Below are 27,107 nucleotides of genomic sequence, written 5' to 3'. Positions count from 1 at the left end.
GATCGAAAGACATTGAAACCAGTTACGATCAAGGCCGGCAGTACACATAGATGGTCTGTCGATGTTGCTGCTGAGCCAGCACCAGAATTGGTTTGGAATCGGGCTGATGGTAAAACACTCACTTCATCAGATCACATCAAGATCGAAAACAAGGAATATCACACCAATTTCTCAATTATTAACGTTCAACGTAATGATACGGGAAAATATAAGTTCAAAGCGACAAATCGCAGTGGATGCGATGAAGAAATCGTTGAGTTGATTGTATTGGCACCACCAAGTCCACCCAAGGGACCGTTAGTAGTAAAAGATGTTCACGAAACCGGGTGCAAACTCGTATGGAAGACACCAGAAGACGATGGTGGTGTTCTAATCAAGCAATACAGAATTGAAAAACAAGATACTAAAAGCGGCAAATGGTCGCTGGTCGAAAAAATTTCAATTTTTGGCGATAAAAAAGAAAATTTCGAATATGTTGTTACTGGTTTGAGCGCAGGTCCAGAATACAAATTCCGTGTATCGGCCATCAACGAAGAAGGTGAATCCGAATTTTTGGTCACCGAGAATTGGACAATCACCAAGAAAACAGAAAACACAGAGGTTTTCGAATACAATAAAACACCAGGCAAAAAAGGTGCTGAGGTTGGTGTTGAGACATACACTATCGAGAAGAAAGGTATTTTTGATTTTAATTTGACTTCTGTAAATTTAATTTTCTTTATAATTCATAAATGTTTAAGAAAATATTTATATCATCTTCCACGTATTTCAAAAATATATATTGTATATATAAAATTACAGATTCTAGCGGCGATACAGAAACTAACACCAAAACAACAGTTACAACAACGACAATGAAAAACCAAATACAGGGTGGAGGACGCACACGTACACAAACACGTACAGTCAAAAAAATTATTACACGTGTACACACAGAGCAACGAAACATGGAGTATTAATTCACTTAGTTAAGTTCTCATTAATCCGCTAGTCAATTTATTTTTTTCAACTATGATCAGCTACTACCAAATATAAGTTGTTTTTACATCCACTTTTGCAACTTAAAATTGATACAGTTCAGTTGCAAGTAACCAGATATATTTTCAATTTTTTCCCTTTGCAACTTAGCTGTGTCATTTTTGTGGTTTTTTTTTATTTATGTGTTTTTCAATAAAAAAAAATCCGCAGATTCTCATAAAAATAGGAAAATTTATAGCTTTTAATAGGAAAAACTTATTTCTTTGGAATCAAAAATGATGCGAATCAGCTTAGGAATGAGCGTTCTTTCTCCTTCTGTATAATCCTCTTTTTCAGTAATTGTTGTACGTGAGTTGAGAAGATTGTCAGCGAACGTTCTTTTTCGTGATTTCTCGCGTTTCGAACCAGGCGTTCATTCGTAGTGCCCGTCCTTACGAACACGAAAGAAAACGAACCCAAATATTTTTTTACGACCGCGTTCGTTTACATCTCTAGTTTTTAGGTGGTATGTACTGGTTTGTCATAAACTTATTCGCAAAATTTTTGCTGCATTCGAAGCGAACACGAACGAATGTTATAAACTGGATATGTGTTATCAATTCTACACCGAGTACTGCATTGATCATATTTCATTAAAGTTTCTTTGGTTTTGGAGAATTTCCAGCAAATAAGATTCTAAATTCTCTCCCTCTCTGTGTGTTGGTTAAATTCCGCAACTTTCCATATGTTAAAAGCCGCAACAATAAATAAGGACTTTTATTCTAGTAACAAGAAACTGGGTGAATAAATTGCAGAAGTTTCAGGTGAAAACAACTCTCTTGTAGGTAATTAGTATGGTTTGGGAAGATATAAAATATCAAAAACCGACATTTACTTAATTTTATGAATGCCGACTATTTTCATTTAAAAAGCACTTTGAAAATCAACTCCATTTTGTAAAAGTAGTATTGAAACGAAAAGTTGAGTAAAAAAATGTGTTCTTTGTATCGTATTCTATACAATGATTTTATGTTTTGTATGTAATTGTTTTAAAATTGATCCCCTCTATCTCTCGCTGACAAACAAAAGACTATATGAAACACATTGAAATGTTCAATCTGCGTCATCAAATTGAGTTGAAATATTTGCATCCACTTTTTTTTCGAATCGAATTCGAGAATGCGGTTCAAATACTCGACAAATATTTCATCGATGATTGAAGATACTCGAATGTTAATAAACATAATGGATGGATTGAATGGCACATCAATAGTGAAATTCAATGGGTTCGTGCTCCTGCGTATATTTTGCCGGCAAATGTATGCCCAAGTTGAATTCTGTGGTTGAATTTTCCGAAATATTTCGAATAAAATGAAAAAAAAGGGAGAGAGAGATAGAGAGATAAAGCTCAACATGTATGATAACGATAAGAGCCCGTTAATAGCGATTGCAAAACACTTGTATTCACACATGTGCGACCAAATCGAATCGAATAATTCTACGTTATATATAATACAATATGGAGAGTGCGACGAACACACACATATTACAGATGAAGTAGAGATGATATAGTTGATGTCATATCACAAATTGAATGTTGATAGAGCTTCATTGCTTAAAGAGATAGCATATCTATTGAGTTGGGTTTTTAACGAACATCCACAGCGAGAGAGAGGAAGAAGAGAGCTGTTACAAGAATAGTAGCGAAACAATCAATGTATATGACAGAAACATAACCTCTCAATCAAACCAACCACATGCAGACGCATGCAAATAAATCTATTTACGAGACAATTTATCGAAAAAGCGTCTCCGTCGGCAAGAATTGATAGGCAAGCCAGCGCACACCATATATATATATATATATATATGTGCAAACATCAGCGGAAACCACGTTTAGACAAATTTATAAACCAAAATCATGAACATTTATTAATTCAAATCATTGAATTCTATGAGCTACACATAGCGAATGCTTGAACATTTTGAGTACTCTTCAAAATCTACATAGCATGTTAGTGTTGTGTGTTTGAGGATCTTTGGTTTTACCCTCTTGTTAGAGAAAGTGGCGATGAAAATTGCCATCATTTGAAAATACATTTTCGCTCTATCTCTCTCTTGCGTGTATGAAATAATAATAATGAAATACTGAGATTTTAGTGTATGAGTGTTATACAAAGAATGCATATGTCATTTAATGGGGTTTTCTATTGTATGCATATCGAAGTACTTCTGTTCTATCTCTTTCGATATTATGATTTGAAATATGTTTTTATTATTAATTGCTGTGCGTCCCATAAATGATGCAAATACTGTTTGACGCGTATGTACAAAGAAATTATTTGGCACCGAAATTGGTTTGGATCGTATGCCAGACGATAAATTAATGCAAATATTCAAATGAAACCCATTACAATTGAATTCTCTGGCAATGTCGAAGTTATAACACATATCTGCCACTCTCTGTCTCTGGCTGTGTGTCGTATGAACACTGAATCACGTGTGAATATAATTTTCATTTATGTGTTTGTATGAGATTTTCAATTTTCCATTTTCAAACATTTATTGCCCATAATAATGTGTTGTATCTTCATGAAGTACATCAGTGCTATTCATGGTATGTTGAATGTTTGAATGGTATGATTGGTGTGTTTGGAAAATGTTCATCATTCTCTAGAAATAAATTCACACTTTCAGTAAGAAGGTTGTTATTTTTGAGGGATGAAATCCTATCCATTCTATCTATAAAATAGTTTAATATTTCATCCTTAGCTCAAATGTGTTCATAGAGTGCGCCCTGACAGCAGCGACCCCTAACGATATCTTTGTTATTTTGCCCAATTGTTTCAATTGTGTTTACCGTCATTTTTGCCAAATTTGCATATTGCCTTGTGGTCGCCAATGACTCCAATACATTTGTGCTACGATTTTCTTTTGGCATAACTTTGTATAATAATTCGAGAAACATAGAAGAGAAGATGGTTATTAAATTCACTCAACCAATCATGTAAATTGCTTTCTAAGGAAAGTTTTTGTCGAAATTAAAAACAACAACACAAACAAACCCGTCAAGAATATTGATGACTACAACCTTTTCAGGATTTCAATGCGAAATTACAACGAACACTTTTGAACGATAGCTCACAAGGAAATCACTAAATGGAACTGAATTAACAACAGAAATAGATGTGTATATGTGTATGCATGTGAATTATATGTAGGTTCCAATTACTACTTCTGCACATTGTATGCCTAGCTGTATGTATACTCTTATCTATACATATATATTTGTTCAAGCAAACACCATCAAAATCGCTGAATAGATGGCAATTAAATTTTAATGATGAATCATTCTCATTCAATAAAACACTTTGTACGCCTCGACAAGGCATACAACGGCAATAGATCAATGTTTACATTGAAAATATAGAACGTGTAAAGGACGCAATGAATATACATACATCTATGAATTTGCTTCATGCATAATTGGTGATCTATATATACACGGGACACAATGGATTCATCGTTTCAAGTAACCGAAAAAAATTGTATTCAAGGATATCACAACCAATTTCACATTAATATTATATATGCATGCGTGCGAAATATTGTTTAAATATGAAAATCAGTGTTAGATTTGTGTACATAAAAAACCGTGATCCAACCAAATGATAGAGACCCAAACGTGCCATTTTCGCTACACAATTTTCTGATTAACATAATTTCAGTTTGCGCTGTTAGATAATGAATTTCACTTTTATGTGAAACATTAACAAAATGAAAGTATTTACAATGCCAAGAAGAGAGGGAAAGAGAGGGAGAGGAGAAAGAAAGAGAGTGTGAATACCGTTGTGCTATAATTATTTTTACTGAAATTCGTGCGATGCCATCAAATAATAAAATTTGGATTATTTTTCTCACCATAACCACACACCTACTTCAATTTTATATTCATGTCGGCGACGTGATGTCGCTTTTTCGTGCCACAAATAGTAAATCATGGATACCATACTTTCACTCATCGATGCGATGGGTATTATTATCCATAAATATGACTTTGGATTCATACTTGGGTCATTAAAACCAGGTCCGACTCTATTCGTTTCAGGAATCATTTTTCGATAAACAAATTTTGAACATTTTATTTCCATTTTTAGAAATAACACTTGAGAAGACAGAGAAATTTGGCTTATTGGTACTAACTATTGTAATAATTGCGTATTTGTCACCAAAATCAACATGCTCAACGTTGGGTGTTTACAAGTAAGTAGGTAGATATAAGAGGCGGCAGTTAGACAGTTAACCTTGAGTACATGATTATTTTGAACAAAAAATCAAAACAGACGTGTGACGACTTTTTACTTACGAAGACACTCTTTTGCGTCACGCATATCCTCCAGAAAGAATATAAATATTATCGCTGATATCGGTGAAACAACAAATTGTAGCGTAAATATTCATTTAATTTAAATTTCAAAAATAACGTAAATGAGTTCAATGGAAAAAATTGACTACCAAATATTCTATTACGTTTTCAATTATAATTAATGCAAAAATGCTCCGTTCACAATATTTTTTTTACTCGTTTTTACCTGCCAAGAAGTCACAAAAATGTCTCGGGCATTATAAATACCAAATTTATCAAGAGACTGAAAACAGTTTGAACGAAAATGTTGACTAAAATACAATTCCGAATTCTATTCCTAGCTACGTCAGTTTTTAGTAGCGTAAGTTTATGATTGACGATTTTCATTATTTTTTTTTATTTGACTTTTTTCTTTTTGTGGAAATCAAGTTTTGTGGAAAAAACAGAGAATCGGTGGCGGTTTATTCTCCACTTCCCGATCTAGACCAAATATACAAGCCGGCTTCATTTTATGTATTGAACGCACAAACAGATATGAAGTTAACACATGATTTACATGCCTTGAAAAAGTCGATTGGTGTTGTAAAAAAGTCCCTTGAACATGTAAAAGACGACAAAATTGCTGCAGAAATTTTGAACTTTTTCCAAGAAAATTTACATCACTTTGAAACTTGGATAAAAAATATTATGGAACTTGGAAAGGCGACTCAAACTTACGTTACTGTAGTTGGTGATCACACAAGAAAATTAATAGAAAATCAAAAGAAAGATATTATGAAAATGGGTGCAATGCTTTTAGGAAAATTGGAAAATTTAATCAAGAATCATGAAAAAGTCGCATCTGAGCAACGTGAAGACGTCGACCGAACTGCCAATCTTATGCATTACGAAATGGTTCAGCAAAGAAAACACTTAATTAATATCGAGAAGTATTTGAAAGGTGAGAATATTCAATCGTCATCAATGGATAATTTTTTCAAAGATTTGAAACCAACACTTTCACTTGAAAATATTTTAATGAAAGAAGTTGACCACAACATGAATTTATGTAATACGGCTAAAAACAAAATGGCAATGGATGTTGAAAAAATTAATAGAAATAGAATGCGAAAATAAAAGAATCAAATAAAAGAATAAATTCCTTTTTTTATTGAATGCCAATAGAATCGGTTTTGAATTGGTATTGACTATATTTCATTATATGTTTCAATTCACCACAAGCTATGTACAAGTACTCTTTGGTTTTTACTATCGGATGTTTTCATTCAAAGTTAACATTATATATCGTTTTATTGAAAGTTGATTAAAAAACCCTTTTCACATATTCACCGCAAAGATAATCAACCAACACAAACTAGATTCAAAGTAACTAGGTTTTTTAATCATTTCCATCTATTTTCCCAACAAGTTTCATAAAAAATGTATTTCGTATCATTATGTAAATCTTCAGTGTATTTACATTGAAAAGAAGTCTACCTCCTCTGACACAATTGTTTTGTACCCGTGTCAATGATACGATCGCTTTTTTATTTTGTGTTAACGCAATCGCAACACATAGAACTTTCAACTGATTTACGTTTTCACCTTATCGTGAAAAACTATTATTACATCGTAAATATGTTCACGCCATTCGATAAACTCCATTATTCAGTCATGATTTTGTCATTCTTGCATAAAACAATGAGCAAAGTTACTCATTACATTCGACTGAAGCTAGACGAAAAACAGCACAAAACAAATCTACATCCGTCACGACAACTTTCTATTTTAATGGGAGTAGTTCTTTTTAGTACGATGAATAAAAGGGTATATGTGTGTTCTGCGTCCCATAATGTGTGTCATTGGGGTGCTTCGCGAGCAATTTTCAATTTTGCATAAAATGTGAGAAAAAAAAACAGTTCAACGCAATGTTAAACGGGTTTTTGTCACGCAAACTCGAAAAAGGCGATGTTATTTTAAACTTGTAGGCTTCGTTTACTTTTTATTCGTGTGAATAACAACACTTGAATAAAATTGGTGAAAGCTGAGCTAATTGTTTGTTCGAAAATGTTTACGAATTTATGGAATAATCAAATCTTGATCTATCCAATAGTTACCTCCTCTGAGTAAAAAACTTTTGCTTCTGATAAATTAAAACAATTCAATAGAAACTTTTTATACCAATGCCCAATGTTGAGCAAACTGCTAACCAAAGTATTGAGGGCATGAAGTATGAAAGGGAAAATTTTCAAAATAAGCTTCGATTAAAATCGCTTGTAGGAGTTTCGTTTTTGTTAGCTGTTGAGTGGCATTCTTTAACTTTTTTCTTTCGCAAAACTTGACGGTTGGTGAATGCAAGGGTTATTTCACAGCTGGATACGAGAACTCATATGTTTTCAATCCGTTTTGTATTACTATAAATCTCATGCCATCAGTGTACATTTATACTTCAACTCAGAGACATATATATTCAAATCTGGTTCTACGACAACAATAAGATGATTGTATAAAATGGGAAGACGTCATTTCAAAGTAAATTGCATGGAAAAATACAGAAGAAAAAATATTCTTATTTCGTGGGTATATTTCGACGTATTAACATTGAAAATCATGAAATGTAACATACGGTATCTCAATCTTGGTGCATCTTTGCACAATTTGTTTGTATGAATTTTGTATTCGAAATGGTATTGTGCACTGATTTATCCATTAAATCTCAATGTGACGATGGTAACACAAATAAAACGAAAAATATCACAAACTGACATTTCAAGAAATTTTATATCCCATGCATATGTCGCCTTCACCACATACACACACAGCGCCACAATGCGATGCCTTATTTTCAGAATAGAGATAAGGAGAAAGAGAGAAAGTATACATATCAATAAATTTGGTGAAAAGCGTTTTGTGTCTCTTTGGGCCGCTTCATGCTGCATTTTATCACCATGAACAATGGTATTTCCTCGCGGTTCATATATTTCCATACGTTGATTGTGTTCTCATTTCAATATGTATAAATATATGGCAATAAAAGTCTCAGTTGCGTTCGAAAACTTCAAATTCGGCAATGTGGAAATCGCACATTGTATCAAATGAGTTATGTCATGGGGAATTGAATCAAAACTGAAATTGTAAATTATGTCAAATGTATTTTCGCCATTCGTAACTTGGAAGGCTTTCGATCCCATTGATATCTCTCAAATGGCATATCAGCTCCATTGATTTAAATATATTGACTGAATCACAATGGATTCACCCATAAAATTGTCAATGTTTAATGGTTATTGCATATAATATTGGAGTAATTTGTCACCAGAAACATTTTCAGCCATTCAACAATTTCGGCATACAATTTTCGAACAACCAATTTGGATAGACACAAACTAAAACAATTGAAACGTTTCATTGACTTTACTTGAGTATAATAGAGAAAGTTCTATTATTTGACTTTATAGAACTATTTTTTGTGATACAGTGATGTCTCGGAAATTTTGGGCTTTCGCAAATTTGAATCATCCAGAAATTCGAATTGGTATTCCGAGTAATAATGAAAAATACCTGCAATTCGAGTCTCATATTCGCCTTTGTAGCATTTGCCTCTTTATTTGTTTTGTTTATATTTAAAAAGTATTGAATTTAATTCTTTGTTTTTTCATTTTTCGTTGCGCGAGAGAAAGCTTTTTTCCAAAGAGAAGTTTGGCCACCCTTTGACAACCACTCGAATTGCACCTGACCCGACTTCTCACTAACTTTTTCTATTGCTTTTGTTAATATTTTTATAATTTTAACGTAATCAGGAACCTTTCGGCTGCATAGAAATTGTCCCAAACAAATGAGCTCAAAGGCCTTTCGAACATCTTTATTTTTGAAATATTCACATTTTCTCTGAAAGTCAATCAATGTTTTTTTTTTTTATCGATTTAATGTTGGAAATAATTTGTTTTACAAACCAGCAATCTAGATTCAGTAGTCCCTTCTGTGTAGCTTCTGCATAAGGCATAACCTTCATATTCGCCGGATGGATCCATCGGAACATTACCAATATTCCACATCGTAAAGACTAAGGACTCCAAGTCATCTATTGGGTATCTCGCGTTCTCTTTCATATGAAAACTTGAGGAAGCAAATGTTGGCGTACAACGATAATTCTGTGCACCTTTAAATGTGGCTATACCAAAATCTAATTGACACGATAAATAATATGACATTTGAACGTGCACACGTCATTCATTTTGGAGGGGTAATGGCAAAAATACGAAGGGGCCCTCAGTAAGGAACAAAATATTAAAAGTTGAAAAAATAATTAAGATTGATGACTTTTAATAATTTGCTCCTCCAGCTCCTCAGAACAGTGTTCCACACATTTATTTCTCTGTGTTTATAACATCTCTTACCTCCTATAAAGACGTTTGAATCACGAAGGAAGATGTTCTCTGGTTTGATGTCATTATGGACTACTTGCATACTTTGGATAAATTCTAATGTTTGTACCTAAGGTTCAAATATTTATGGAAATTTCATATTTATTCAAATAAAATATTATTCTTGATTACCGCTTGCTTAAATATCAGCAAAATGCTAAAATCAGATAAATGTCCATTTTGAAGTTTGAAACGGTCTCTGAGAGTTCCATCAAACAATGTTATTGCAATGGCGTGGTACTTTTCAAGAAATGGTCCATAGTAATAAACTTTAGGTATTCCCCGACTTTCAATATTCAGATCCTCTGTGGCATTCAGGGCATGATATATCTTTATCTCCTCATTTAATAATTCTTCATTCCAAAAAATTTTGATGGCAATATTTGTGTTGCGATTATAAAGACCTCAATAGAAAATAGAAATATGTACATCTAGCCATGTATTCCATGCATTATTCGAATATTATGTCTTCATACCCTTCCATACAATTGCATGCTTCGTTTCGCCAAGACTTTCTCCTTTTAAGAGTTGCAATTCGTGCTCTCTCGAACCGGTAATATTCAATTTTCCTCCTTTTGCGAAGTAATGGTTAATATCATCCGTAACATTGAAGGATGAATATATTTCACCCTGAAACCAAATATATTTTTTATTAATTTATTTACTAACAGATAATAATTACCTACATATATGGCTGGAAACCCGCTTATCAAAAGATAGCAAATTATTAAAATCATTCTAAATGTGTAAGATATTCAAAACGGCTTGTTTCTTCTTTGAGTACATGTGCCAGTGTAGTGCCTGAAACAGTTTTTCAGTAATTTGGAAGTAATAAAACAGATAAATAATTTATCGATGAGATGGTGAATTTATATAACTGATAATAGCATTAGAGTTAGTTCTTTGGAAACTTGATAATTAAATAAATTTTTCTAGTGGAAAATCCCCAAAAAGAATTCCACAACTGAAACCGATATCAGAATTTTTTTCAGTCGACATCTCATTTCAGCGCGTTAATAACAGCTGTTCAAACACCAATATTTTATGGAATCCCGATTAGATTTTTATTAGTTATTCTTTTCTTAAATTATCCAGACATTATATCTCAGAAGTTTGCTGAGAATAGGACATTACTAAACTATCAAAATAGAAATCTATATTTGCAGATACGCCTTGAAGAACCAAATTGTTATTGTCACACAATCGAAATGTCCCATTCTCAGCAAGCATATATCCTATGGATATATTTTTTTTAAATTTGGTTCTACGTATCCAAAACAAATTAATAATTCGTAAAGAAAACGTTTTACATATGTTTTAACGCAAGCAAACATACGTTTTAAAATTTACATGCAAGCCAGTTTTCAAGAACTTTTTGTAAAATTCCAACAAATTGACAACATCTACAGGGGCTCAGTGACGTATAGATCAGTACGTATCTTTTAACGTTTTTGAAGGCATCAAATAAATTCAATGGAAAAGCTAGCACTAGGTTATGTTTTCGTGGCAATATTTCCATCAATCGTAAGTACACGTCAGCTATTATATTGTTCCACCCATTCTTTTGGTTTTGAAAACGAAATATGACTTCGATAGATCTATGGTTTTCTATGTCACGAAGCCGAAGAATTGCCAGGATACGAAACTGTGCTGAAACTAGACGAGATGGCCAGAAAAGGTGAACTTATTGATCAATTTAAACCTACAGAATCTGGATTCCTTGGTGGTGGATCAATTGGTTTTACTTACAAAGGTTTGTATTTTCTGACGAATAACTTTTCCGAATAAGAGACACTTCCATTAGATATAATTATATAGTAAAATTCATTTCCTCTAGGCACACTGCGTCCAAATGGACGTGAAGTGGCAATGAAGTTTACATCGTCTGAAGGTAAACTTGAGGCCAGAAGAGAATATGAAATCTATTCATATTTAGATGCAATCAATAATACGGCTATTGAAAGTAAAGGCATTCCATCAGTTTACTATTTCGGCGAATGGGAAGATTACACTTTGATGGCAATTACATTGCTGGATCCAGTATTCACTAAAAAAATTAATGCCAAAGACATTGACGAAACAGATATTTTAATAATATCTAGAGAATTTGTAAGTAGAATTGTGCCTCTGAGAATGAAAAAGAATTTAAGAATGTCTGCTCTTGCTATCGCTCACTGAAACATCCATAAGTCAGAGCAGGAGGATTAGTTCTCCAAGCTATTTTCATTCTTGGCGACACAACTGAAGACTTCAGCATTATCGACTATGAATTTTATTTTCATTTTTATATCGCAGGTAAGAATAACAAAATACATCCATAGCCGTGGTATTCATCACAATGACATCAAATATGGTAATATAATGTTCCGTAAACACCAGTGTTTCATTATCGGTAAGTGTAAATTTTGTATCTAAATTTTTGATATTAAAAACACACCGTTTGGAATTTAGATTACAATTTAGCTTCAACAATGTATAAAAGTAGCCGAGGAAAGATATCGCAACCTTCAGTACAAAGAACCTTTGAAGATGGTCGACGTGCGGCAAAGGAGGATAGGGGAAGTTTTCTTTCTTCAATGAGTGACTTTTTCGGTTTAGAACTCGAATGGCTTCAGTTTAGTAAAATGCATGAAATACTCCTCGGAAAATTGAGATACCTCTGGCGAAAATTGGCACAAGATATTGTAAGTTGTATCGATTAATAGATGAGGAAGTTTGGTTTACAATTTTCTGTTTGATAGAAACAAATCAAGGAAATTGAAGATGACGGATTGAGCAGAGTTTTCGGTGAATTTGCCAGTTATGTATTCGAAGATCAGATTGAGAGTATGAATCGCGATAATGGGACAAGAGTTTCGATTTACGATAAAATATATGAAATTATCAACGAAGAAATAGCAAAGTACAAGAATGGGAAGCCAGTCTTAGTTTCATGGCTAACAGAGGAAGAAGAAGAAAAGGCGCTGCAGGATTTAGAAGAACACCCAATACCAACAAACATAACATTCATTACCGATCCCTTCAATCAACCAATGCTCAAATACAAAAGTGTAAATTTTGAATATTTTAGTAAAAAGAAGCATACAAATGCACAGTCGTCTAGAAACCCCAAAAAACGTTAACAAATTCAAATGTTCGTCTTATCCATTTTTTCATGCTGCAGTTTATTATCAATAACGAAATCTCAGGTCTCTTAAATCCTAAGCCATTAAATCGTATTATATAAGATCTATTATTTGAAACTTGAAACGCTATTCGCATTGTGCACTGTGACGACGTCATTTTATGTTATAGCTTTATAATTACTAGTTTTGTGCACATCACTGTACTGCGTCTCTCCATTTTGCTTCAACGGACATTGCTACTTTATTTGCTGTATTTTTTCTCTATTTCTGCTTAATTTGTATGAAAAATCTCAATATAGCATGGTATTTATAACCAAGTGCAATGATATTATTCAGGAAATTTTCTTTAATTGGGTCACATTCAATGCATTTTGCAAATTTAGATGACTTTCTCATAAATGTCAATTGCAACATATTTATTTATGGTTGAATCGACCGGGTTGAAGACGGTCGAACGATTTTCAAGGTGCATATATAGACTCAATTATAGACCAACCAAAGTGAAAATCATCATGTTATTTAAAAATATGGTTTCGAAAAAAAATAGTTGACGTTTTCCAGTGTTGAATTCTGTGTTTTTTTTTTCGATTCAAATATATCGATTAATTTTGAACATTCTAACTACAAATACATTGTCTGAAATTATACACTATACGAATATAAATAAATATAGATAAACTGTAAATTGTCTGAATCCGATTCTCTTGAGATCAATAAGAGAAGATTGAAACCGGAAACCGTAAGTCAATAATAAAACTTCAACAAAAAAAATAGTACACACTGCAATAAATTATATTGAAGTTTGTTAACGATGCACGATTTTGTCACACATCTAGATGTGGCGCACAATGATAAAAACAACAACATTTGGTAAAAATACGAAATGACTACCCGTCAAACCATTCGAAAAATGGTATTAAACAAAAAAGCACGCTACGTAAACAATACATTTTGTCATAAATTAAATGAAATAAAAAAAGAAATTTAATACATAAGGATAATATCAACAGTCAACACGCTGCAATAGTAAAATGTTCGTGAGCAATTCGACATTCGAAATGAGAGAATGTTATTACATTACGCGGAGCATAAACATGTATGTAACAACACGCATATTCCATTCGACCTCATCAGTCGCATCGAATTGTACACGTCAAAGTAAATGGATTTTATTGCTCTCTTTCTCTGTATATTCCCTTTTCTATCTCACCCGATTGAATTGTGATAACGACATGTATCGATTTCCATTCTGATAATAAAATGTACATTCGATTTACCATTCGCGATGCCTTTATCACATTGTTTCTATTTTACTTCTTTGTGTTGTATGTTTTGTCGTCAATTTTCTAGAATACGTATGTTCAGTGTATTCGTTCGTATCAATTATACTATCTTATGGAAAATCCAATGGAACATAACGGTATTAGTTTGAAAATTCCATAAAACATTATATTGAATCAACCGTACAAGATGTACATTTTCCCAGCTCAATCGGTATTAATGTTAACTTAACGTATTTACTGCGGTTGGCACAATAGAAATTTGATTTTCATTCAGCGTAACGTGATCTTTCGGAATGTCGATTTTTAACATATTTTATTATTATTGAAATTGAATTCAAAATTTTATTTCATAGAAATGGTGAAATTCAAGTCAAATTGCCATCGTTATTGAAGTCAAGCAAGCATTTAAAAACGGAAAACGCTTTCTTCGCTCAGAGATGCGAAATAAAAACGCTGAAAATTTATTAAATTCGACTATTAATATTTCAGTGTAATATTAGTTAACCCAATGAGAAAAAATTAAATTACGACTCACTTACACGTTATAGCACAACGTTCGTTTGTTTGATTTCATATTTCACAAAATATGAAAATTACAAGAACGCTTCGTTCTCATGAATTTCGAGTATTTATTGTGATGAAAATCTATAGTTAATGCTATACTAATTTCGAATAGCAAAATCTGCTCGAATATAAAAAGAAGCAAAATTGAATGAAATTCCATTAAAACGACGCTCTATTCTTTTATAGCGATTACTTCATCTAGTTGCAAGAGTCTCGTGTGCGCTCGATTATGCTCCATTTTTTTTTCTGTGCGGCTAACTCCATAGTAATAAAATAAATGAAACACATTATGTAGCAGCAGTATAAAAATGGCAACTAACTTTTGTTTACATCGAAAAGAAAGCAGATGGAATGAAGGGCGGTGACGGTGACGGCACTTAAATGAATGAATAAATTTATTTTTATTATTTCTTGCGTTTTTGATGATCTTATTAAGAAAACACATGCAAATACGTGCTGAATGCACGATATCGTGACCTGACGAAATGAAAAATAATATGCCAAAATAGCATCGCTTAAATTCACCCTCACTCAATTTTGGTCATAATGTAATGCGCGTCATTTTATTATCATGCATTTTGAGGAAATGTCTTTGTTGTTTATTTTCTTAATTTCGTATTATTATTATTTGTTGTTAGTTGTGTGTGCGCACACGCCACACCAAGAAATGATTGTGCGTCTGCTGATGTAATTGAGATTGAAGTATTAAGTGCATCTTGTAAATTCACATAACATTTTCATGCTTTTAGATTAACTTTGTGCTCGTGTCTTTCCAGCTTGTCGACATCGCAATTTTCGCATAGTAATTCCCTTTGGCTATTGCCAAACCAAAACTAAGCGAGACAATTCCATTATGAAACTTTTATTAATTTAACTGAAATCGTTTAGTTTTTTTCTAAAGCCACATGTATTTACTTAGAATTTAATGGACACTCTCATATAAAAACAAATGACGGTGTACACGTCCATTTAACGTTAAAGAAAAGCGTCACGTTATTTTTTGTTAAAAAATTGTTGTCGAATAAAAAAAAACACGTTGTAAATAATATTTTAAGAGCGTGATGGCTTAAAAATTATTTTAGAACAAAAATCAGTTGATTTGAGTGCTGTTGCATTGACATGTAGTCTATAGCGCTTGCTCCTTTCTGGTTTAACCAAAAGAGTGGAAGAATGACAAGGACAGCGTATGACGTTGAACGACGCTCACTGCGTTAGAAAAGAGCAAGCGCTATAGACTATATATCAATGCAACAGCACTCAAATCAACTGATTTTTGTTCGAACAGAATTTTTAAACCGCCACGCTCCTAAAATATTATTTACATCGTGTGTTTTTTATTCGACAACAATTTTTTAACAAAAAATAACGTGACGCTTATCTTTAACGTTAAATGGACGTGTACACCGACATTTGTTTTTATATGAGACTGGTTAAAATGGAAGCAAAAAAAAAATTATTGTTTTTATTCAAAGAAAAGATAAGGCCGATCGTAAGATGCCTTTGGTTTTGCGAATTGTTGTTTCATATTGCTGTAATCTTCTCTTCAATTGAATCAGCATTTGTTGAGCCTTTTGATTCACCTGTTTCACACTCATTCTTCGGCCTGTGAATAATCGCTTCGAACTAATTTCGAAAGTTTTCATCGTTCTCTCATGAATTCGATCCAGCCTATCTTGGATTTTATTGAAAACACTATAGACCACAGTTGATAGAACCATCACTGGTGCTTTCTTTGATTTTTTGCACATGTCCAAACTGGATTCTCTGATTCCATACATCCAAGCAAGTACCCCAATTCGATATTCGGAAAATGCATCCAATGCAAATGCTACAGATGCATCATATTTTGTTGCATTCAATAGCCTTTTCACATAGAACTCGGTTGCAGTGTAGTGCGGTCTTGACAGTGGCAACGGCGGTTTCATCAAAAAAGCAAACCGACGATCATTATATTTTATCTTGTTAGTGGTTTTCTTAAATTGATTTTGCTTCAATGGTGATGATGATTTCAAGATTATCGACACATTTTCCTGCTCTTGGCTTGTCAATTGATTTGGCTAAAAAAAATTGGATCAATATCAATTTCATTTAAGTGACTTTAAGTTATATGTTCCGAAATATAGTTCTCAACAGTTCTCAATTTTTTTTAGAAATATTCATCTTATTTTTGGGAAAAACCCTTACAATATTCCTTAAATATCAAATAAAAGTCTCTTACCTCTGCATGAACAAAGCAAATAATACACAAGCAAGTAATGATCAAAGCCGATATAGAATGTCCCATTGCTCAATGCTCAATAATTTTGTCCAAAATATGATTCTTCAAGTTACAAACCTTTGAGCAGTTTTAAATTGACTGCTCAAAGCCAATCGTGTGTAGTAATATAAGATGGAAAACTAGATATAGAAGTTTTGTAATTTGAATTTGTTTAAAAAGAGCCTTGCACAATTCAAGCCCCCTTTTCATTACTTTGAATATCATATTATAAACTGAAACTAAGCTAACCGGTTAGTTGCTGCGGCTGATGGTTATCAAAAGTTGATAAGTGTTCTGAAGAATGCGATGAATCATCAATTTCCAATATCAGTAGCTGTCCGTGTCAGCAACTGTACAGATAGTTCGAGCTTAAGTCTGTAGTGAACTCAACAGTTTAATAAACATTCAAAGACGTCATATGACAAATTAAATTCAATAGAAATAATTTCAAAGACTTAAAATTTTCAAAACCAATTTCAATGACTTCATTATTCAGAAACAAAAACTAATTAAAGTTGTCAATACTCGGTTGACATAGTGAATGACTAAACTTATTACATCAATATTTGTTGTAGAGTTTAGTAATTTCGATAGAGTTTTTGACGTTAAAGACAGTTTTTTAGATGAATTTCAAAGTAATATTGAGACTTTATTGGTCAAATAGAGAAGCATACATTTTTATGTTATATTAGCAATCGATTTCTAGTTTTCCCTTTAATAATAACTTATGCTGGGCGGAAAAATGAATGTTGTTGTTGTTGTTGAAAAATAATTGGAATAATTCGATTGTATTCATTTGTTACCATTCGATCAAATTCCTGCATATCGTTTACAAACCTATCGGAATATGCTTTTCCAATTTGAATTTTCTGCATTTTATCTTTTCCCTCCATTTGTTTTTTAGCATTCATCAGACTTTTCTTCAATTTTCCAGTAAACTCTGTCGATTTAACATCAATAAAGTATTCCATGTCCAAAACGCCTTTACGATAATTTGTAAAAATATCAGCCATGCGTTCAAGGTATTCGATTGAAGCATTTTCTTTTGATAGTGCACTTATTGCATTTCGTTTTTGATTGTGAAGTTCTTTTAAAACATTCCATTCGAGATTTTCAAAATGCCCTTTCGCATGGGCAACAACAAAGTCAATCCATGAAGCGGTAGACATCAATTTTGGCACGGTTTCATTGTAATTCTTGCAATCAATCGATGTTGATTTTTCTTGGTCCTGAGTAAATTAAGAATATATGTATAATATAACAAACATGTAGTTTACAGGCAAAAAATTGCTTACTTTCATTGACGTTGTCACCCAAAATTTGCCAAATAGTATTACAATGATGAAAGGTACAATGTGGTTCATTTTGATAGAAATAACTTCGAAATGACAATACTTCGATTGATTTGAACAAGTGAATGCTTGGCGTCAATTCAAAGTCTTTCTTGAGTGTTGAAAAGGTTATTTAAATTTAATTGCGTTTTTTGCCGATAATGATAAATTTTGGCAAAGTAAAAAAATTAAATTAAAAAAAAAAAAATGATGTACGAATTACGAGTTTCTCAAGGCTATATGGTTTCAAAAACACAAAATTTGGCGCTCTGGTAAATGAAAGTAATTTAATTTGAAATCAAACGATTCAATCAAATATTATTGCCACATGACAGAGTGAAAAAAAACGTCATTTGCTTTGAGTTCACTGAACAAACAACGCTGCTGGCCGTGTGTTATTTATTAATTAAAAATTGATGCAATGCACGTTTTTGTTTTCATTTCGGCAAGCATATTTGCCAGCGCACTCAATTACCAAATGAGGAAATGTAAAAGTGTAACGCATACGATGAAATAAACTCCAAAAATGATATCAACGTAATTAATGTCATGACCATATTTTGATACAATGTATAGAAACATTGATGGCAATGCCAGCACATGCGCGACATATTTGTGATTAATGCTAAAAACCAATTTGACTGATTGGCGACAAATGCAAAAAAAACACGATATTAATAAGTACGGCACATATATACGCATTTATGTAGAATGTAAATTCTCATTATGAAAATTCATTTATTTTTGAAACTGCGAATAATGTTTCATGCATCCATTATGCTCGCGTGTGGCATCTCTTGAAAATATAGTGAATAGAGCACCGCATGAAGAGAGTAATCAATGAATTTACAATTAGTGTCACGTCATCCATTCACACCACAAATAATCAATTTCACTTGTTGTTTCAATTTCTCCCATTCAAAAGAATCAAATTAAATTTAATATTAAAAGTAATTGGAGCGATTGATAGCAAAATGACGCTTTCCATATTATTCAAATTTCAATGAATAATTATACCCATTTTCGCAGAATTTGTGGAATGAATATGAAATATGTTTGAAACTAATGCACCATGTTAGAAATATAAAACAATGCCAATTAAATAGGTTAATTTCATCCGATGAAAATCCATTTTTGGAAAATTCTCGAAAGATCGTGTTCGATCAGATCAGCAAAAAGAATCGGCCATATTTTAGTTACAATTATAATATTGAGACACCAAATCACAAGATGCCTCGATAAAAGAAATGTGAACTCAATTCAAGTACGTATTTCTGTACTCATGATATGGGGCTTATTCTGCACATGACGAACATGTAACTTTATTTCAAAGAGACTGAAACGACTTTTGCCCTATGATTTTCTGCTGTGCACAAGCATTTTCTTCTGGCGATAAAATTATGCGCAGAAGATGAACTATTTAAATATAATCGCCAGATTGCACTTTGGTGCTACTTTGGCATTAAGTCATAGAAGAACATGCTTGTGTGTGCATGTGTGTGTGTGTGACACATCCGAAGTAGGATTTGGATTTTGAGTAAGAGAAGACGGAGAAATAGAGAGACTGTGTGCCGACAACGACATTGGGTTACAATTGTTCGGAAGAAAAAAGCAAAAACAAGCGTAAAGAGAACAGAAGTTGTAGAAACAGAAACATCGAGGAATTATGTGAAAAGAAAATCATTTCATTTCAACACGTACAAAGTGAATAAGACAAAAGACTAGTGAAATTTATATGAATTTAATACAGTATAGTTTGCTTTTACTCTCTCTTTGTTTCTATTCTCATGCTATCTTTGCATATTTTCTCCGGAGTTTAACATGAGAGTGCAAGTTCCTGTATATGTGGTTGATTGTAAATGTGCGTATCTTTTTCTTTGTGGCTGAAAGCGCATTAATGTAGTTTTAGAATTTTTTCACGAGATTTCAATGAATTATTTTCATATGCTCGTTGCTTTTTGCACACACATACACACTTGTCGACTTATAACAACATGCTAAATCAAGGCTGATGCAGTTTTGTATGCGGAAAAAAGTGATACGCTTACAGAATTGAAGGGGTAGAGAATGAGAAAACATACGACCCAGATGTAAGTTCAGTTGTGTGCGATTCACTCTTCCATTTCATCTTGGTTGGGAGCTCTTGCGAAATAAATACATCAAAACCAAACGTAGTAAATTTTCAGCGAATAAAATGGCACAAAAATATACACTTAAAAGACTTATTCTCTTGTAATTTCTTTTGAGCGTATAGAGTTACACGCAATTAACTTGACTTGGAATAAGTGCAAAAAGGCCAACTCACTAAAAATGCGAAGAAAAAAAAAACCATCAATGGAGGTTATGGGTTAGAAAAAGCATTAAGAGCCTTATTTTTCCATCAGCGCCGCTATAAAATGGTTCCACTTCAGTTTCCATACATACACCATTTGCTTTGGCGAATGTTCTATGTACAATTTTCTAAGCATACGCGACATCTTAATAGTTCTTTGCTCGTAATTATATGTATCAAGATGCTTTTCATATATGTAGTTTTTACTGTGCGGCCGCCTGTGATCGAGTTAAATATGACTTTTGAGTCTTATGCACGACATCTTAACTCTTCTGACCTTTTCTTATGCAGTCGTTTCTTTTTTTTTGGTTGCAAGATTGCCCGCCCATTTTAATTTGGAATGAAATGAGAACGAAATTCGTGAGTGGAAAAACTCCGTTTGATTTACGATATACTCGGATGTTTGAATAAAGCAACGGTTTATTGCATTTATCAAGGACCCGTTTTACTGTAAGTATTGTTGCTGCTGCTGATGCTGGTTGTTGTTATAAGTGTTTAGTTTCGCGATTTGGCGATGTAATCGTAAAGATATCGTATTGCCCATGACGTTGTGTCGTTGGAGTGGTTTGTCTAATCTGGTGCAAGTTGTTTGAAATGCGAAATGTCTGCCTCAGTCACATTGATGAGCTTTGAATGGTGCTTGAGGTATTCGATTTGTGATTATATCTTCCATCAATTTCCCGAGCTGCCATAGCACTCTCTTGCTACTCAACACACACATTCTACCACTCGAATTGAATGCCATTTACAAATGGAGAAGAAGAAAAAATAAAACGAATGGAAATGGGACAGAAAACGATTTGAACTATTATTCAAAGCGACCACAAAGGATGCAATTTGAATAAATATGCGAAAATAAAGAGAGATTTATGATCCACCATACAGTTTAAGCCTTAACCACTATAAATTCGCTAGTTCATCTCTATGTAAGCAATTGACGGTATGCAATGCTTCATGTGAAAGCAAATACATAAAAATAAAATACCATTTGAAAGCTCTTTGTCTTGATGCCAATCGGTTTCTCTCTCTCTCATTTTCTTTGTTTTGTTATGTGGATTTTCTTCAACTATTGTTTGTGTGTGTTTGAAATGATTGCAATCTAAAAAAATTTCCCCATAATTGTGCTCATATCTCGCCGCTTTATTCTATTTCTTTATGCATTTTTTCTTTCTTTTTTTCTGCCTTTGTCTCTTTTCCTCGCTCGCTTTTCCTCTTTGGATTTCGACTTTTTTTCATTCTGTTGGAATACATGTAATAAAACAGCACAGTATTTTCATCTTTGCTGCAACGAAAATGTCTCATATTTGAGAAAAAAGTGCACTAAAGCACGTCCATCATTCGCTTGTATTTCCCTTTTTTAAGATTGTCGATGTTTGTGCAATTCCAACATCCGCATTTCATGTTTGCCTATAATCGCCTACATCACGTAATAACTATTCATATAGCAGTTGATTCTATCCATTTGCTTCGTTGCGAGATGAAGAAAGAAAAAAAATGTGTGACACAAACACAAACACGATTACGAATGCAATGAGAATAACAAAATGCAATTTAAAACAAAAACTTCATCATTTTGCCATACTATTTATATATGTTCATTTTCCATTTTAAACAAACCAAAACGATGATACTCAAAAACACAACCAAAAGATAGAGTCTTATGTAATCTTTCATCGTTTTTCCATTATTTTTCCATCGCATAAGCTTTCATATTTGAATTGAGGTTTTGATTTCGGTTGCTTTAACAAAGTACCTTCAATAAACATAAGCAGATTTATTTCCCAATGAAACATTTTGAGTACAAGTGATCAAATGAAATTTGCCCAATTCTGTTGAACTGTTTGAAACTATAATAAATAAATCATTTTGGTTTTGTAAAAGTTAGAATATTTTAAATCCATACAATAGTTTTGTCCGAAATTGGTTCGGTTAAGTTAATCGAGGAAATAAAACATATACATAACTAACAGTCATTTCGAGTTTTTGTGAACATTATAATAATAGAAAGTTTGTTGTGGCTTGATAAACTGTTGTACGTTTATATGAATTAGCGTTTGACGTGAATGCATTGCAAAAAGTTCTCTTTCTCTCCCTGATGTGGTGGCGAAAACTCAGCCAATTCACAAATGGAATGGCAAAGAAACAATTTGTCAAAAATAACGACGTTATTTTTGAAATGAATTCGTTAAACAACTTTTCAATGGCGTTGCAAAGTTTCCAATGGTTAAAAACGAATTCTATATAAAATGCCAAAAATAAAGTTCATTTCGATGTAAACGTTGTGATGGAATAGGAGTGTCGCACAAAGTCCAATTAACAATTCACTTGTGCTATGGTGGCTGTGACTCGCTTCGAGCACATTTCTATGCAAATCTTTCTCAATGGCTACGTGGCACTGAACCGCTCTGCTAACGATTACATTATAATATTTATTCACAAACATTTTCGACACTTTGAATTTATATTGTTGAGACTTTGTAATTTGCAAGTAGCTACAAATGTTTATTTGAAGAAAAAGTATACTGCGCACCAAAAAAAAATTACATAATGAAAATAACAACATTCAATAAGTGTAAATGAATCTGTTATTCAGAAGGTAAGTGAATGATGTGAAGTGGCCTGGAATGTTGTTCGAAATTCGATTTTCAACGCATTCTCAGACTACGGCGATGGTACTTCCCATTTAATGTGTATTCTAGTTGACGTTAAACGCCATAACAAAATACAATGATGTAATTGACGATACTGTATTTCAAAAAATATTATGCAAATTGCCATTACCATCGTGCTCATTTCTTCCCGGGGTACTTTGCTTTTGGTATATCTCGGCTCTGGTTTGACGGTGTTGAGTAACATATTCATCAGAATTTCAATGGATGAGCGAATGTTCTATCGCACACATTTGCTGCCTATTCCATTGATTCAGTTTAGCTGCAGAACGATAGCTCTTCAAGTCATTTTATTTCACATAAGTACAAACTCTCGACAATGGAGAGATGTTTTTACATAATCACCATACACATACTCTATCTTGTTCCCCTTTTACCTCGGCTGAGTGCTGTGAAAAGGGCGAAGCATCAAGTTTCACGAAAACATTTTTGACGATAATTTGTTGATCGGATATCCTGTAAATTATTACGTTCACCAGTGTCAGGTTCTAATTATAAATCAATAGGTGTGTAGTTTGTACTTTTAGCCTCTGGCGATGAACTTCATACCTTTTGCACGATAATCAAAAGCATTTGAAATTTGATATAGTTTTCAGAAGTGTTGTTTGATACAATGTCGGATCAAAGTGCTTGTTTACAAAAACAACACACTCAATTGCAATCAATATCATTAGTTTTCACCATCAATTTTCAATTCATCCTCGGAAATGTTCGCCAAGATGATGAAAAAAGAAAATTGGATGCGAAGATAGAATTGAAAACTGAAAACCATTTGTAAATTTGTTCATCATTTATATCAATATTTATTCATGGAATGTTCAATCGATTTCAATTTCCTCACAATGTAATGGCCAAACCAACGATCTATGGTGCGATTCGTTCGGGCAATTGGACAACACTATTCTTCTGCGTCCAACTTATATTTGCTGATTTTTTTTTCATGTTCGCGTTTTTCTCGCCGCCGTTTAATGCTGCACTCTCTCGCATTGTGTTGATGTTGTCGTGATCGAACAGACAACAATTTTCACCATATGAACTTGTATTGTAAGAAATAAACACTTTCTCTGTCCATCCAAGTACTCAACACACACATACTCATAATAATGCCATAAAAAAGCGAAGTAGCAGCTCGATGTTTTTTTTTTTTTTTTCAATTTGTATTACAGAAGCTCATGGACATGCGGTTGGTATACTATCAAAATACAAAATAAACGATTTTCCAAACCAATGTGATGATGGAGATAAATAAAAATGGACCGCATTTTTTTTGAGCGCTTGCAGAGCTCACATTTTCCCTCGGTGAATATATCAGAAACTTTGTTGTGATAAGAAGTAAAGAAGAATGTATGTCCAGTCGAGAGGAACAGAAAACCGAGTGCAAAGACGAGAGAGAGAAAAAACACACAACCTCAATATGGTCACACGTACACTTACCCGCTCAAGTACAAACTAAACGATAAACAAATAAACGAATTGAAAGCAAACGAATAAAAAGAAATATATGGGGAATAAACAAAAATCAACGAAAACAACAAGCTCGAAGTGCAACACACGAGATAAGAGTCCACAAAATCGGATTTTTCATCGTATCGCACCGTACATGTGTTGTTTGGGTGGACTCTTCGTTTTGGTGAGTTTGTTGCTGCCGCATCTTTTCTACTTGCTGTCGCCAAGATAGCACTGAATTTATCTACTCCTGAAACATTGTCCGTTTAACACATTGTTTTGCCGATGTAGAGTAAACGAAAAAAAAAATGGAACATTGAAACGATAAAAACGTGCATTTTCTTATAGTGACTGCTCGGACAATATTGCATTACGACCATTTTATTTTCACATTGGCAAATAAACAAAAATTATATCAACCGAAAAGGTAAAAAAAACAACCAAGCAAATAAACTATCCACAATAAAAACAAATACACTCAATGCAGCGCAGCACTATTGTTGTCCGCATAAAATTTACTCAATTGCAATACGTCATAGAATGAGAAGAAAAAAAAGGAGATTGTCGATAGACGAAATTTAGCACACTATACGACAACATTGGTCCATTGCAAATCAACAATTATTTATTAAAATATCAACCATATCAAACGACCCTGTAATTAATTGTGTTCAAAAAGTTTCAAGTATCCACTTGCTCACACAGATAGGTCTTTTGTTTATTCATCATTTTTCATCTAAAAATTGGGACAGACGAAACTGGCGAAAGGTATTTTTTGTTGTTGTTGTTTGTTTAACACTTAATTTGTAGCTTGAAAAGTGGTACTCGAGATTTGTACATTATTTTTCTCTCGAAACAAAACGAAACATTTGTGTATAGCAAAGTATGTTCAATGTTTTTAATTAGCTAATTAACAAACAACAGTTTCATTCATCAAGTTACTTTCGCAAAATGCTCGAAGTCGAAAAATGAAATATGCTTTGTACGATTTGAAAAAAGCACCCCAAAAATACATTGAATGGAGCATTTTTTAAACAAACACAATGTTGTTGATGTTGTCAATGATTGTTTGGTGCCAGTTCATCAAAAGAAAATGAGAAAACGCGCGGGAATTAAAACAAAAAACAGGACAAACGGCAACAATTTTTTTTTTCAGAAGTAAATTTAAATAAAGTAGCGATAAAAGCGGGAGCATCATTCATTATAATGATGATTCGCATTCATGAGAAATGCGCGTTTCATTTCGGCGTACAAAATATCAATGAAAAAAAGTCAAGAAATCATTTCTATATTAAGTATACTCAATGGTATCTTTTCATGTCTTCTTTTCAATTTACTTGTCAAAATATCAATTATATATCGTCATTGCGTTGGGCGCTTACATGCATGAAGGAAAAATGCGAAATTAATTTTTGCGTCATCAACTGAGAATGGACTGAGTGATTGAAAATAAACAACGACAAAATCGAAAATGTACTTTCATTTTGAGAAAACAACGCATACGCGTGTGCCGCTGAAGCAAAAAAAAAATCAACCAAAGACACGAAAATTGCGTCGAAAATGTGTGTGTGTGTTAGGGTGTAGCATTTTTCAAACATTTTAACGGCGAGGGTAATAACCTTGACTAGGGAATTCAAAAAAAACCAAATTTTTCCCATTTTTGATACTTCACCGTAGACCCGTGACATCTCAGTTTATATTTTTTTCATGATCAGGGGATCCCATAGCCAAGGTTATTACCCTCGTCGTATTTGTTTTTCAATTTTTTTCATATTTCTGCTACACCCTAGTGTGTGTGTCTCTTGAGACGATTTTTCTCATTCATTTCATGCCCGGAGGCTTTATTTTGATCAAGTCTCTATAAGTCATTGCTTATTCACGCACACAATCTCGCACATATAATAAGACGATGGAATTTAATGAAAAAATTTTCGACTGCTTATATCATATTTAATAGCGGTTGATTATATTCATGATTTTTGTGGGTGGAATGTGTGCAATAATAGAGGCATTTTTAGTTTCTTCGAGCATTTTCTCCTTTTTCCACAGATATCTGGAGAATTTCAATCGTGAACAAAATTCATGGATCAGATTCATGAGACAATCACTTTCAAGTTTGTGTCATGTCATGACAAACTTTGCGGTATGAAAATCATTTACATTTTATCATTTGAAAACCATCCATCGTAGAAAATTGGATTTTAAGCGAGTTTTACCGCGAAGCAATAGATTCCCGTGTCTATGTGTGTTTCCTTTTGAACTGCCTTAACAAATACGGTTGTAATATGCACAGATGAACATCTCTCATTATTATTACTCTTATAATTTCATTACGGAGCAAATTGCTTTCTCTCACCGTGAGTCTCATCAAATT

General features: G+C 33.1%; 6 protein-coding genes across 8 annotated transcripts; 3 read left to right on the top strand and 3 right to left on the bottom strand.

The window, feature by feature from the left end:
* The first annotated feature begins 4,953 nt into the window (after window positions 1-4,953).
* On the top strand, window positions 4,954-5,621 carry LOC116340564. Its single transcript, XM_031767119.1, has 4 exons — window positions 4,954-5,044; window positions 5,115-5,220; window positions 5,301-5,406; window positions 5,604-5,621. The coding sequence occupies exons 1-4, from the start codon at window positions 4,957-4,959 to the stop codon at window positions 5,619-5,621; spliced, it is 318 nt and encodes a 105-aa protein (XP_031622979.1). The 5' UTR covers window positions 4,954-4,956.
* On the top strand, window positions 5,589-6,461 carry LOC116341233. Its single transcript, XM_031768176.1, has 2 exons — window positions 5,589-5,684; window positions 5,753-6,461. Exons 1-2 carry the CDS (start codon window positions 5,628-5,630, stop codon window positions 6,437-6,439), a joined length of 744 nt encoding a protein of 247 aa, XP_031624036.1. The 5' UTR covers window positions 5,589-5,627; the 3' UTR covers window positions 6,440-6,461.
* Window positions 6,462-8,867: 2,406 nt separating this feature from the next.
* LOC116341240 (casein kinase I-like) lies at window positions 8,868-10,906 on the bottom strand. Of its 3 annotated transcripts, none has more exons than XM_031768184.1 (7): window positions 10,861-10,906; window positions 10,413-10,527; window positions 10,203-10,356; window positions 9,859-10,130; window positions 9,700-9,796; window positions 9,256-9,485; window positions 8,868-9,190 (listed from the first exon to the last, which is right to left on the bottom strand). In XM_031768184.1, the coding sequence occupies exons 2-7, from the start codon at window positions 10,461-10,463 to the stop codon at window positions 8,942-8,944; spliced, it is 1,053 nt and encodes a 350-aa protein (XP_031624044.1). In that variant the 5' UTR covers window positions 10,464-10,527; window positions 10,861-10,906; the 3' UTR covers window positions 8,868-8,941. The 3 variants fall into 3 exon arrangements, with proteins under 3 accessions (XP_031624044.1, XP_031624046.1, XP_031624043.1); XM_031768186.1 differs by having other exon boundaries at window positions 10,866-10,889; XM_031768183.1 differs by lacking the exon at window positions 10,861-10,906 and having other exon boundaries at window positions 10,413-10,549.
* A 156-nt stretch (window positions 10,907-11,062) lies between these two features.
* Window positions 11,063-12,848, top strand: LOC116340563. Its single transcript, XM_031767118.1, has 6 exons — window positions 11,063-11,250; window positions 11,323-11,479; window positions 11,564-11,835; window positions 12,022-12,118; window positions 12,178-12,410; window positions 12,468-12,848. Exons 1-6 carry the CDS (start codon window positions 11,200-11,202, stop codon window positions 12,846-12,848), a joined length of 1,191 nt encoding a protein of 396 aa, XP_031622978.1. The 5' UTR covers window positions 11,063-11,199.
* Window positions 12,849-16,012: 3,164 nt separating this feature from the next.
* LOC116341238 lies at window positions 16,013-17,116 on the bottom strand. The gene is made up of 2 exons (XM_031768181.1): window positions 16,917-17,116; window positions 16,013-16,755 (listed from the first exon to the last, which is right to left on the bottom strand). Exons 1-2 carry the CDS (start codon window positions 16,980-16,982, stop codon window positions 16,165-16,167), a joined length of 657 nt encoding a protein of 218 aa, XP_031624041.1. The 5' UTR covers window positions 16,983-17,116; the 3' UTR covers window positions 16,013-16,164.
* Window positions 17,117-17,570: 454 nt separating this feature from the next.
* On the bottom strand, window positions 17,571-18,408 carry LOC116341317. The gene is made up of 2 exons (XM_031768293.1): window positions 18,251-18,408; window positions 17,571-18,184 (listed from the first exon to the last, which is right to left on the bottom strand). The coding sequence occupies exons 1-2, from the start codon at window positions 18,317-18,319 to the stop codon at window positions 17,681-17,683; spliced, it is 573 nt and encodes a 190-aa protein (XP_031624153.1). The 5' UTR covers window positions 18,320-18,408; the 3' UTR covers window positions 17,571-17,680.
* Between the last annotated feature and the right edge of the window lie 8,699 nt (window positions 18,409-27,107).

The sequence above is a fragment of the Contarinia nasturtii genome, unplaced genomic scaffold, assembly GCF_009176525.2.
Source record: "Contarinia nasturtii isolate CC-2019 unplaced genomic scaffold, AAFC_CNas_1.1 Cnas_scaffold_695, whole genome shotgun sequence".
Classification (NCBI taxonomy): domain Eukaryota; kingdom Metazoa; phylum Arthropoda; class Insecta; order Diptera; family Cecidomyiidae; genus Contarinia; species Contarinia nasturtii.
This window is presented reverse-complemented; position numbering and strand designations above follow the sequence as displayed.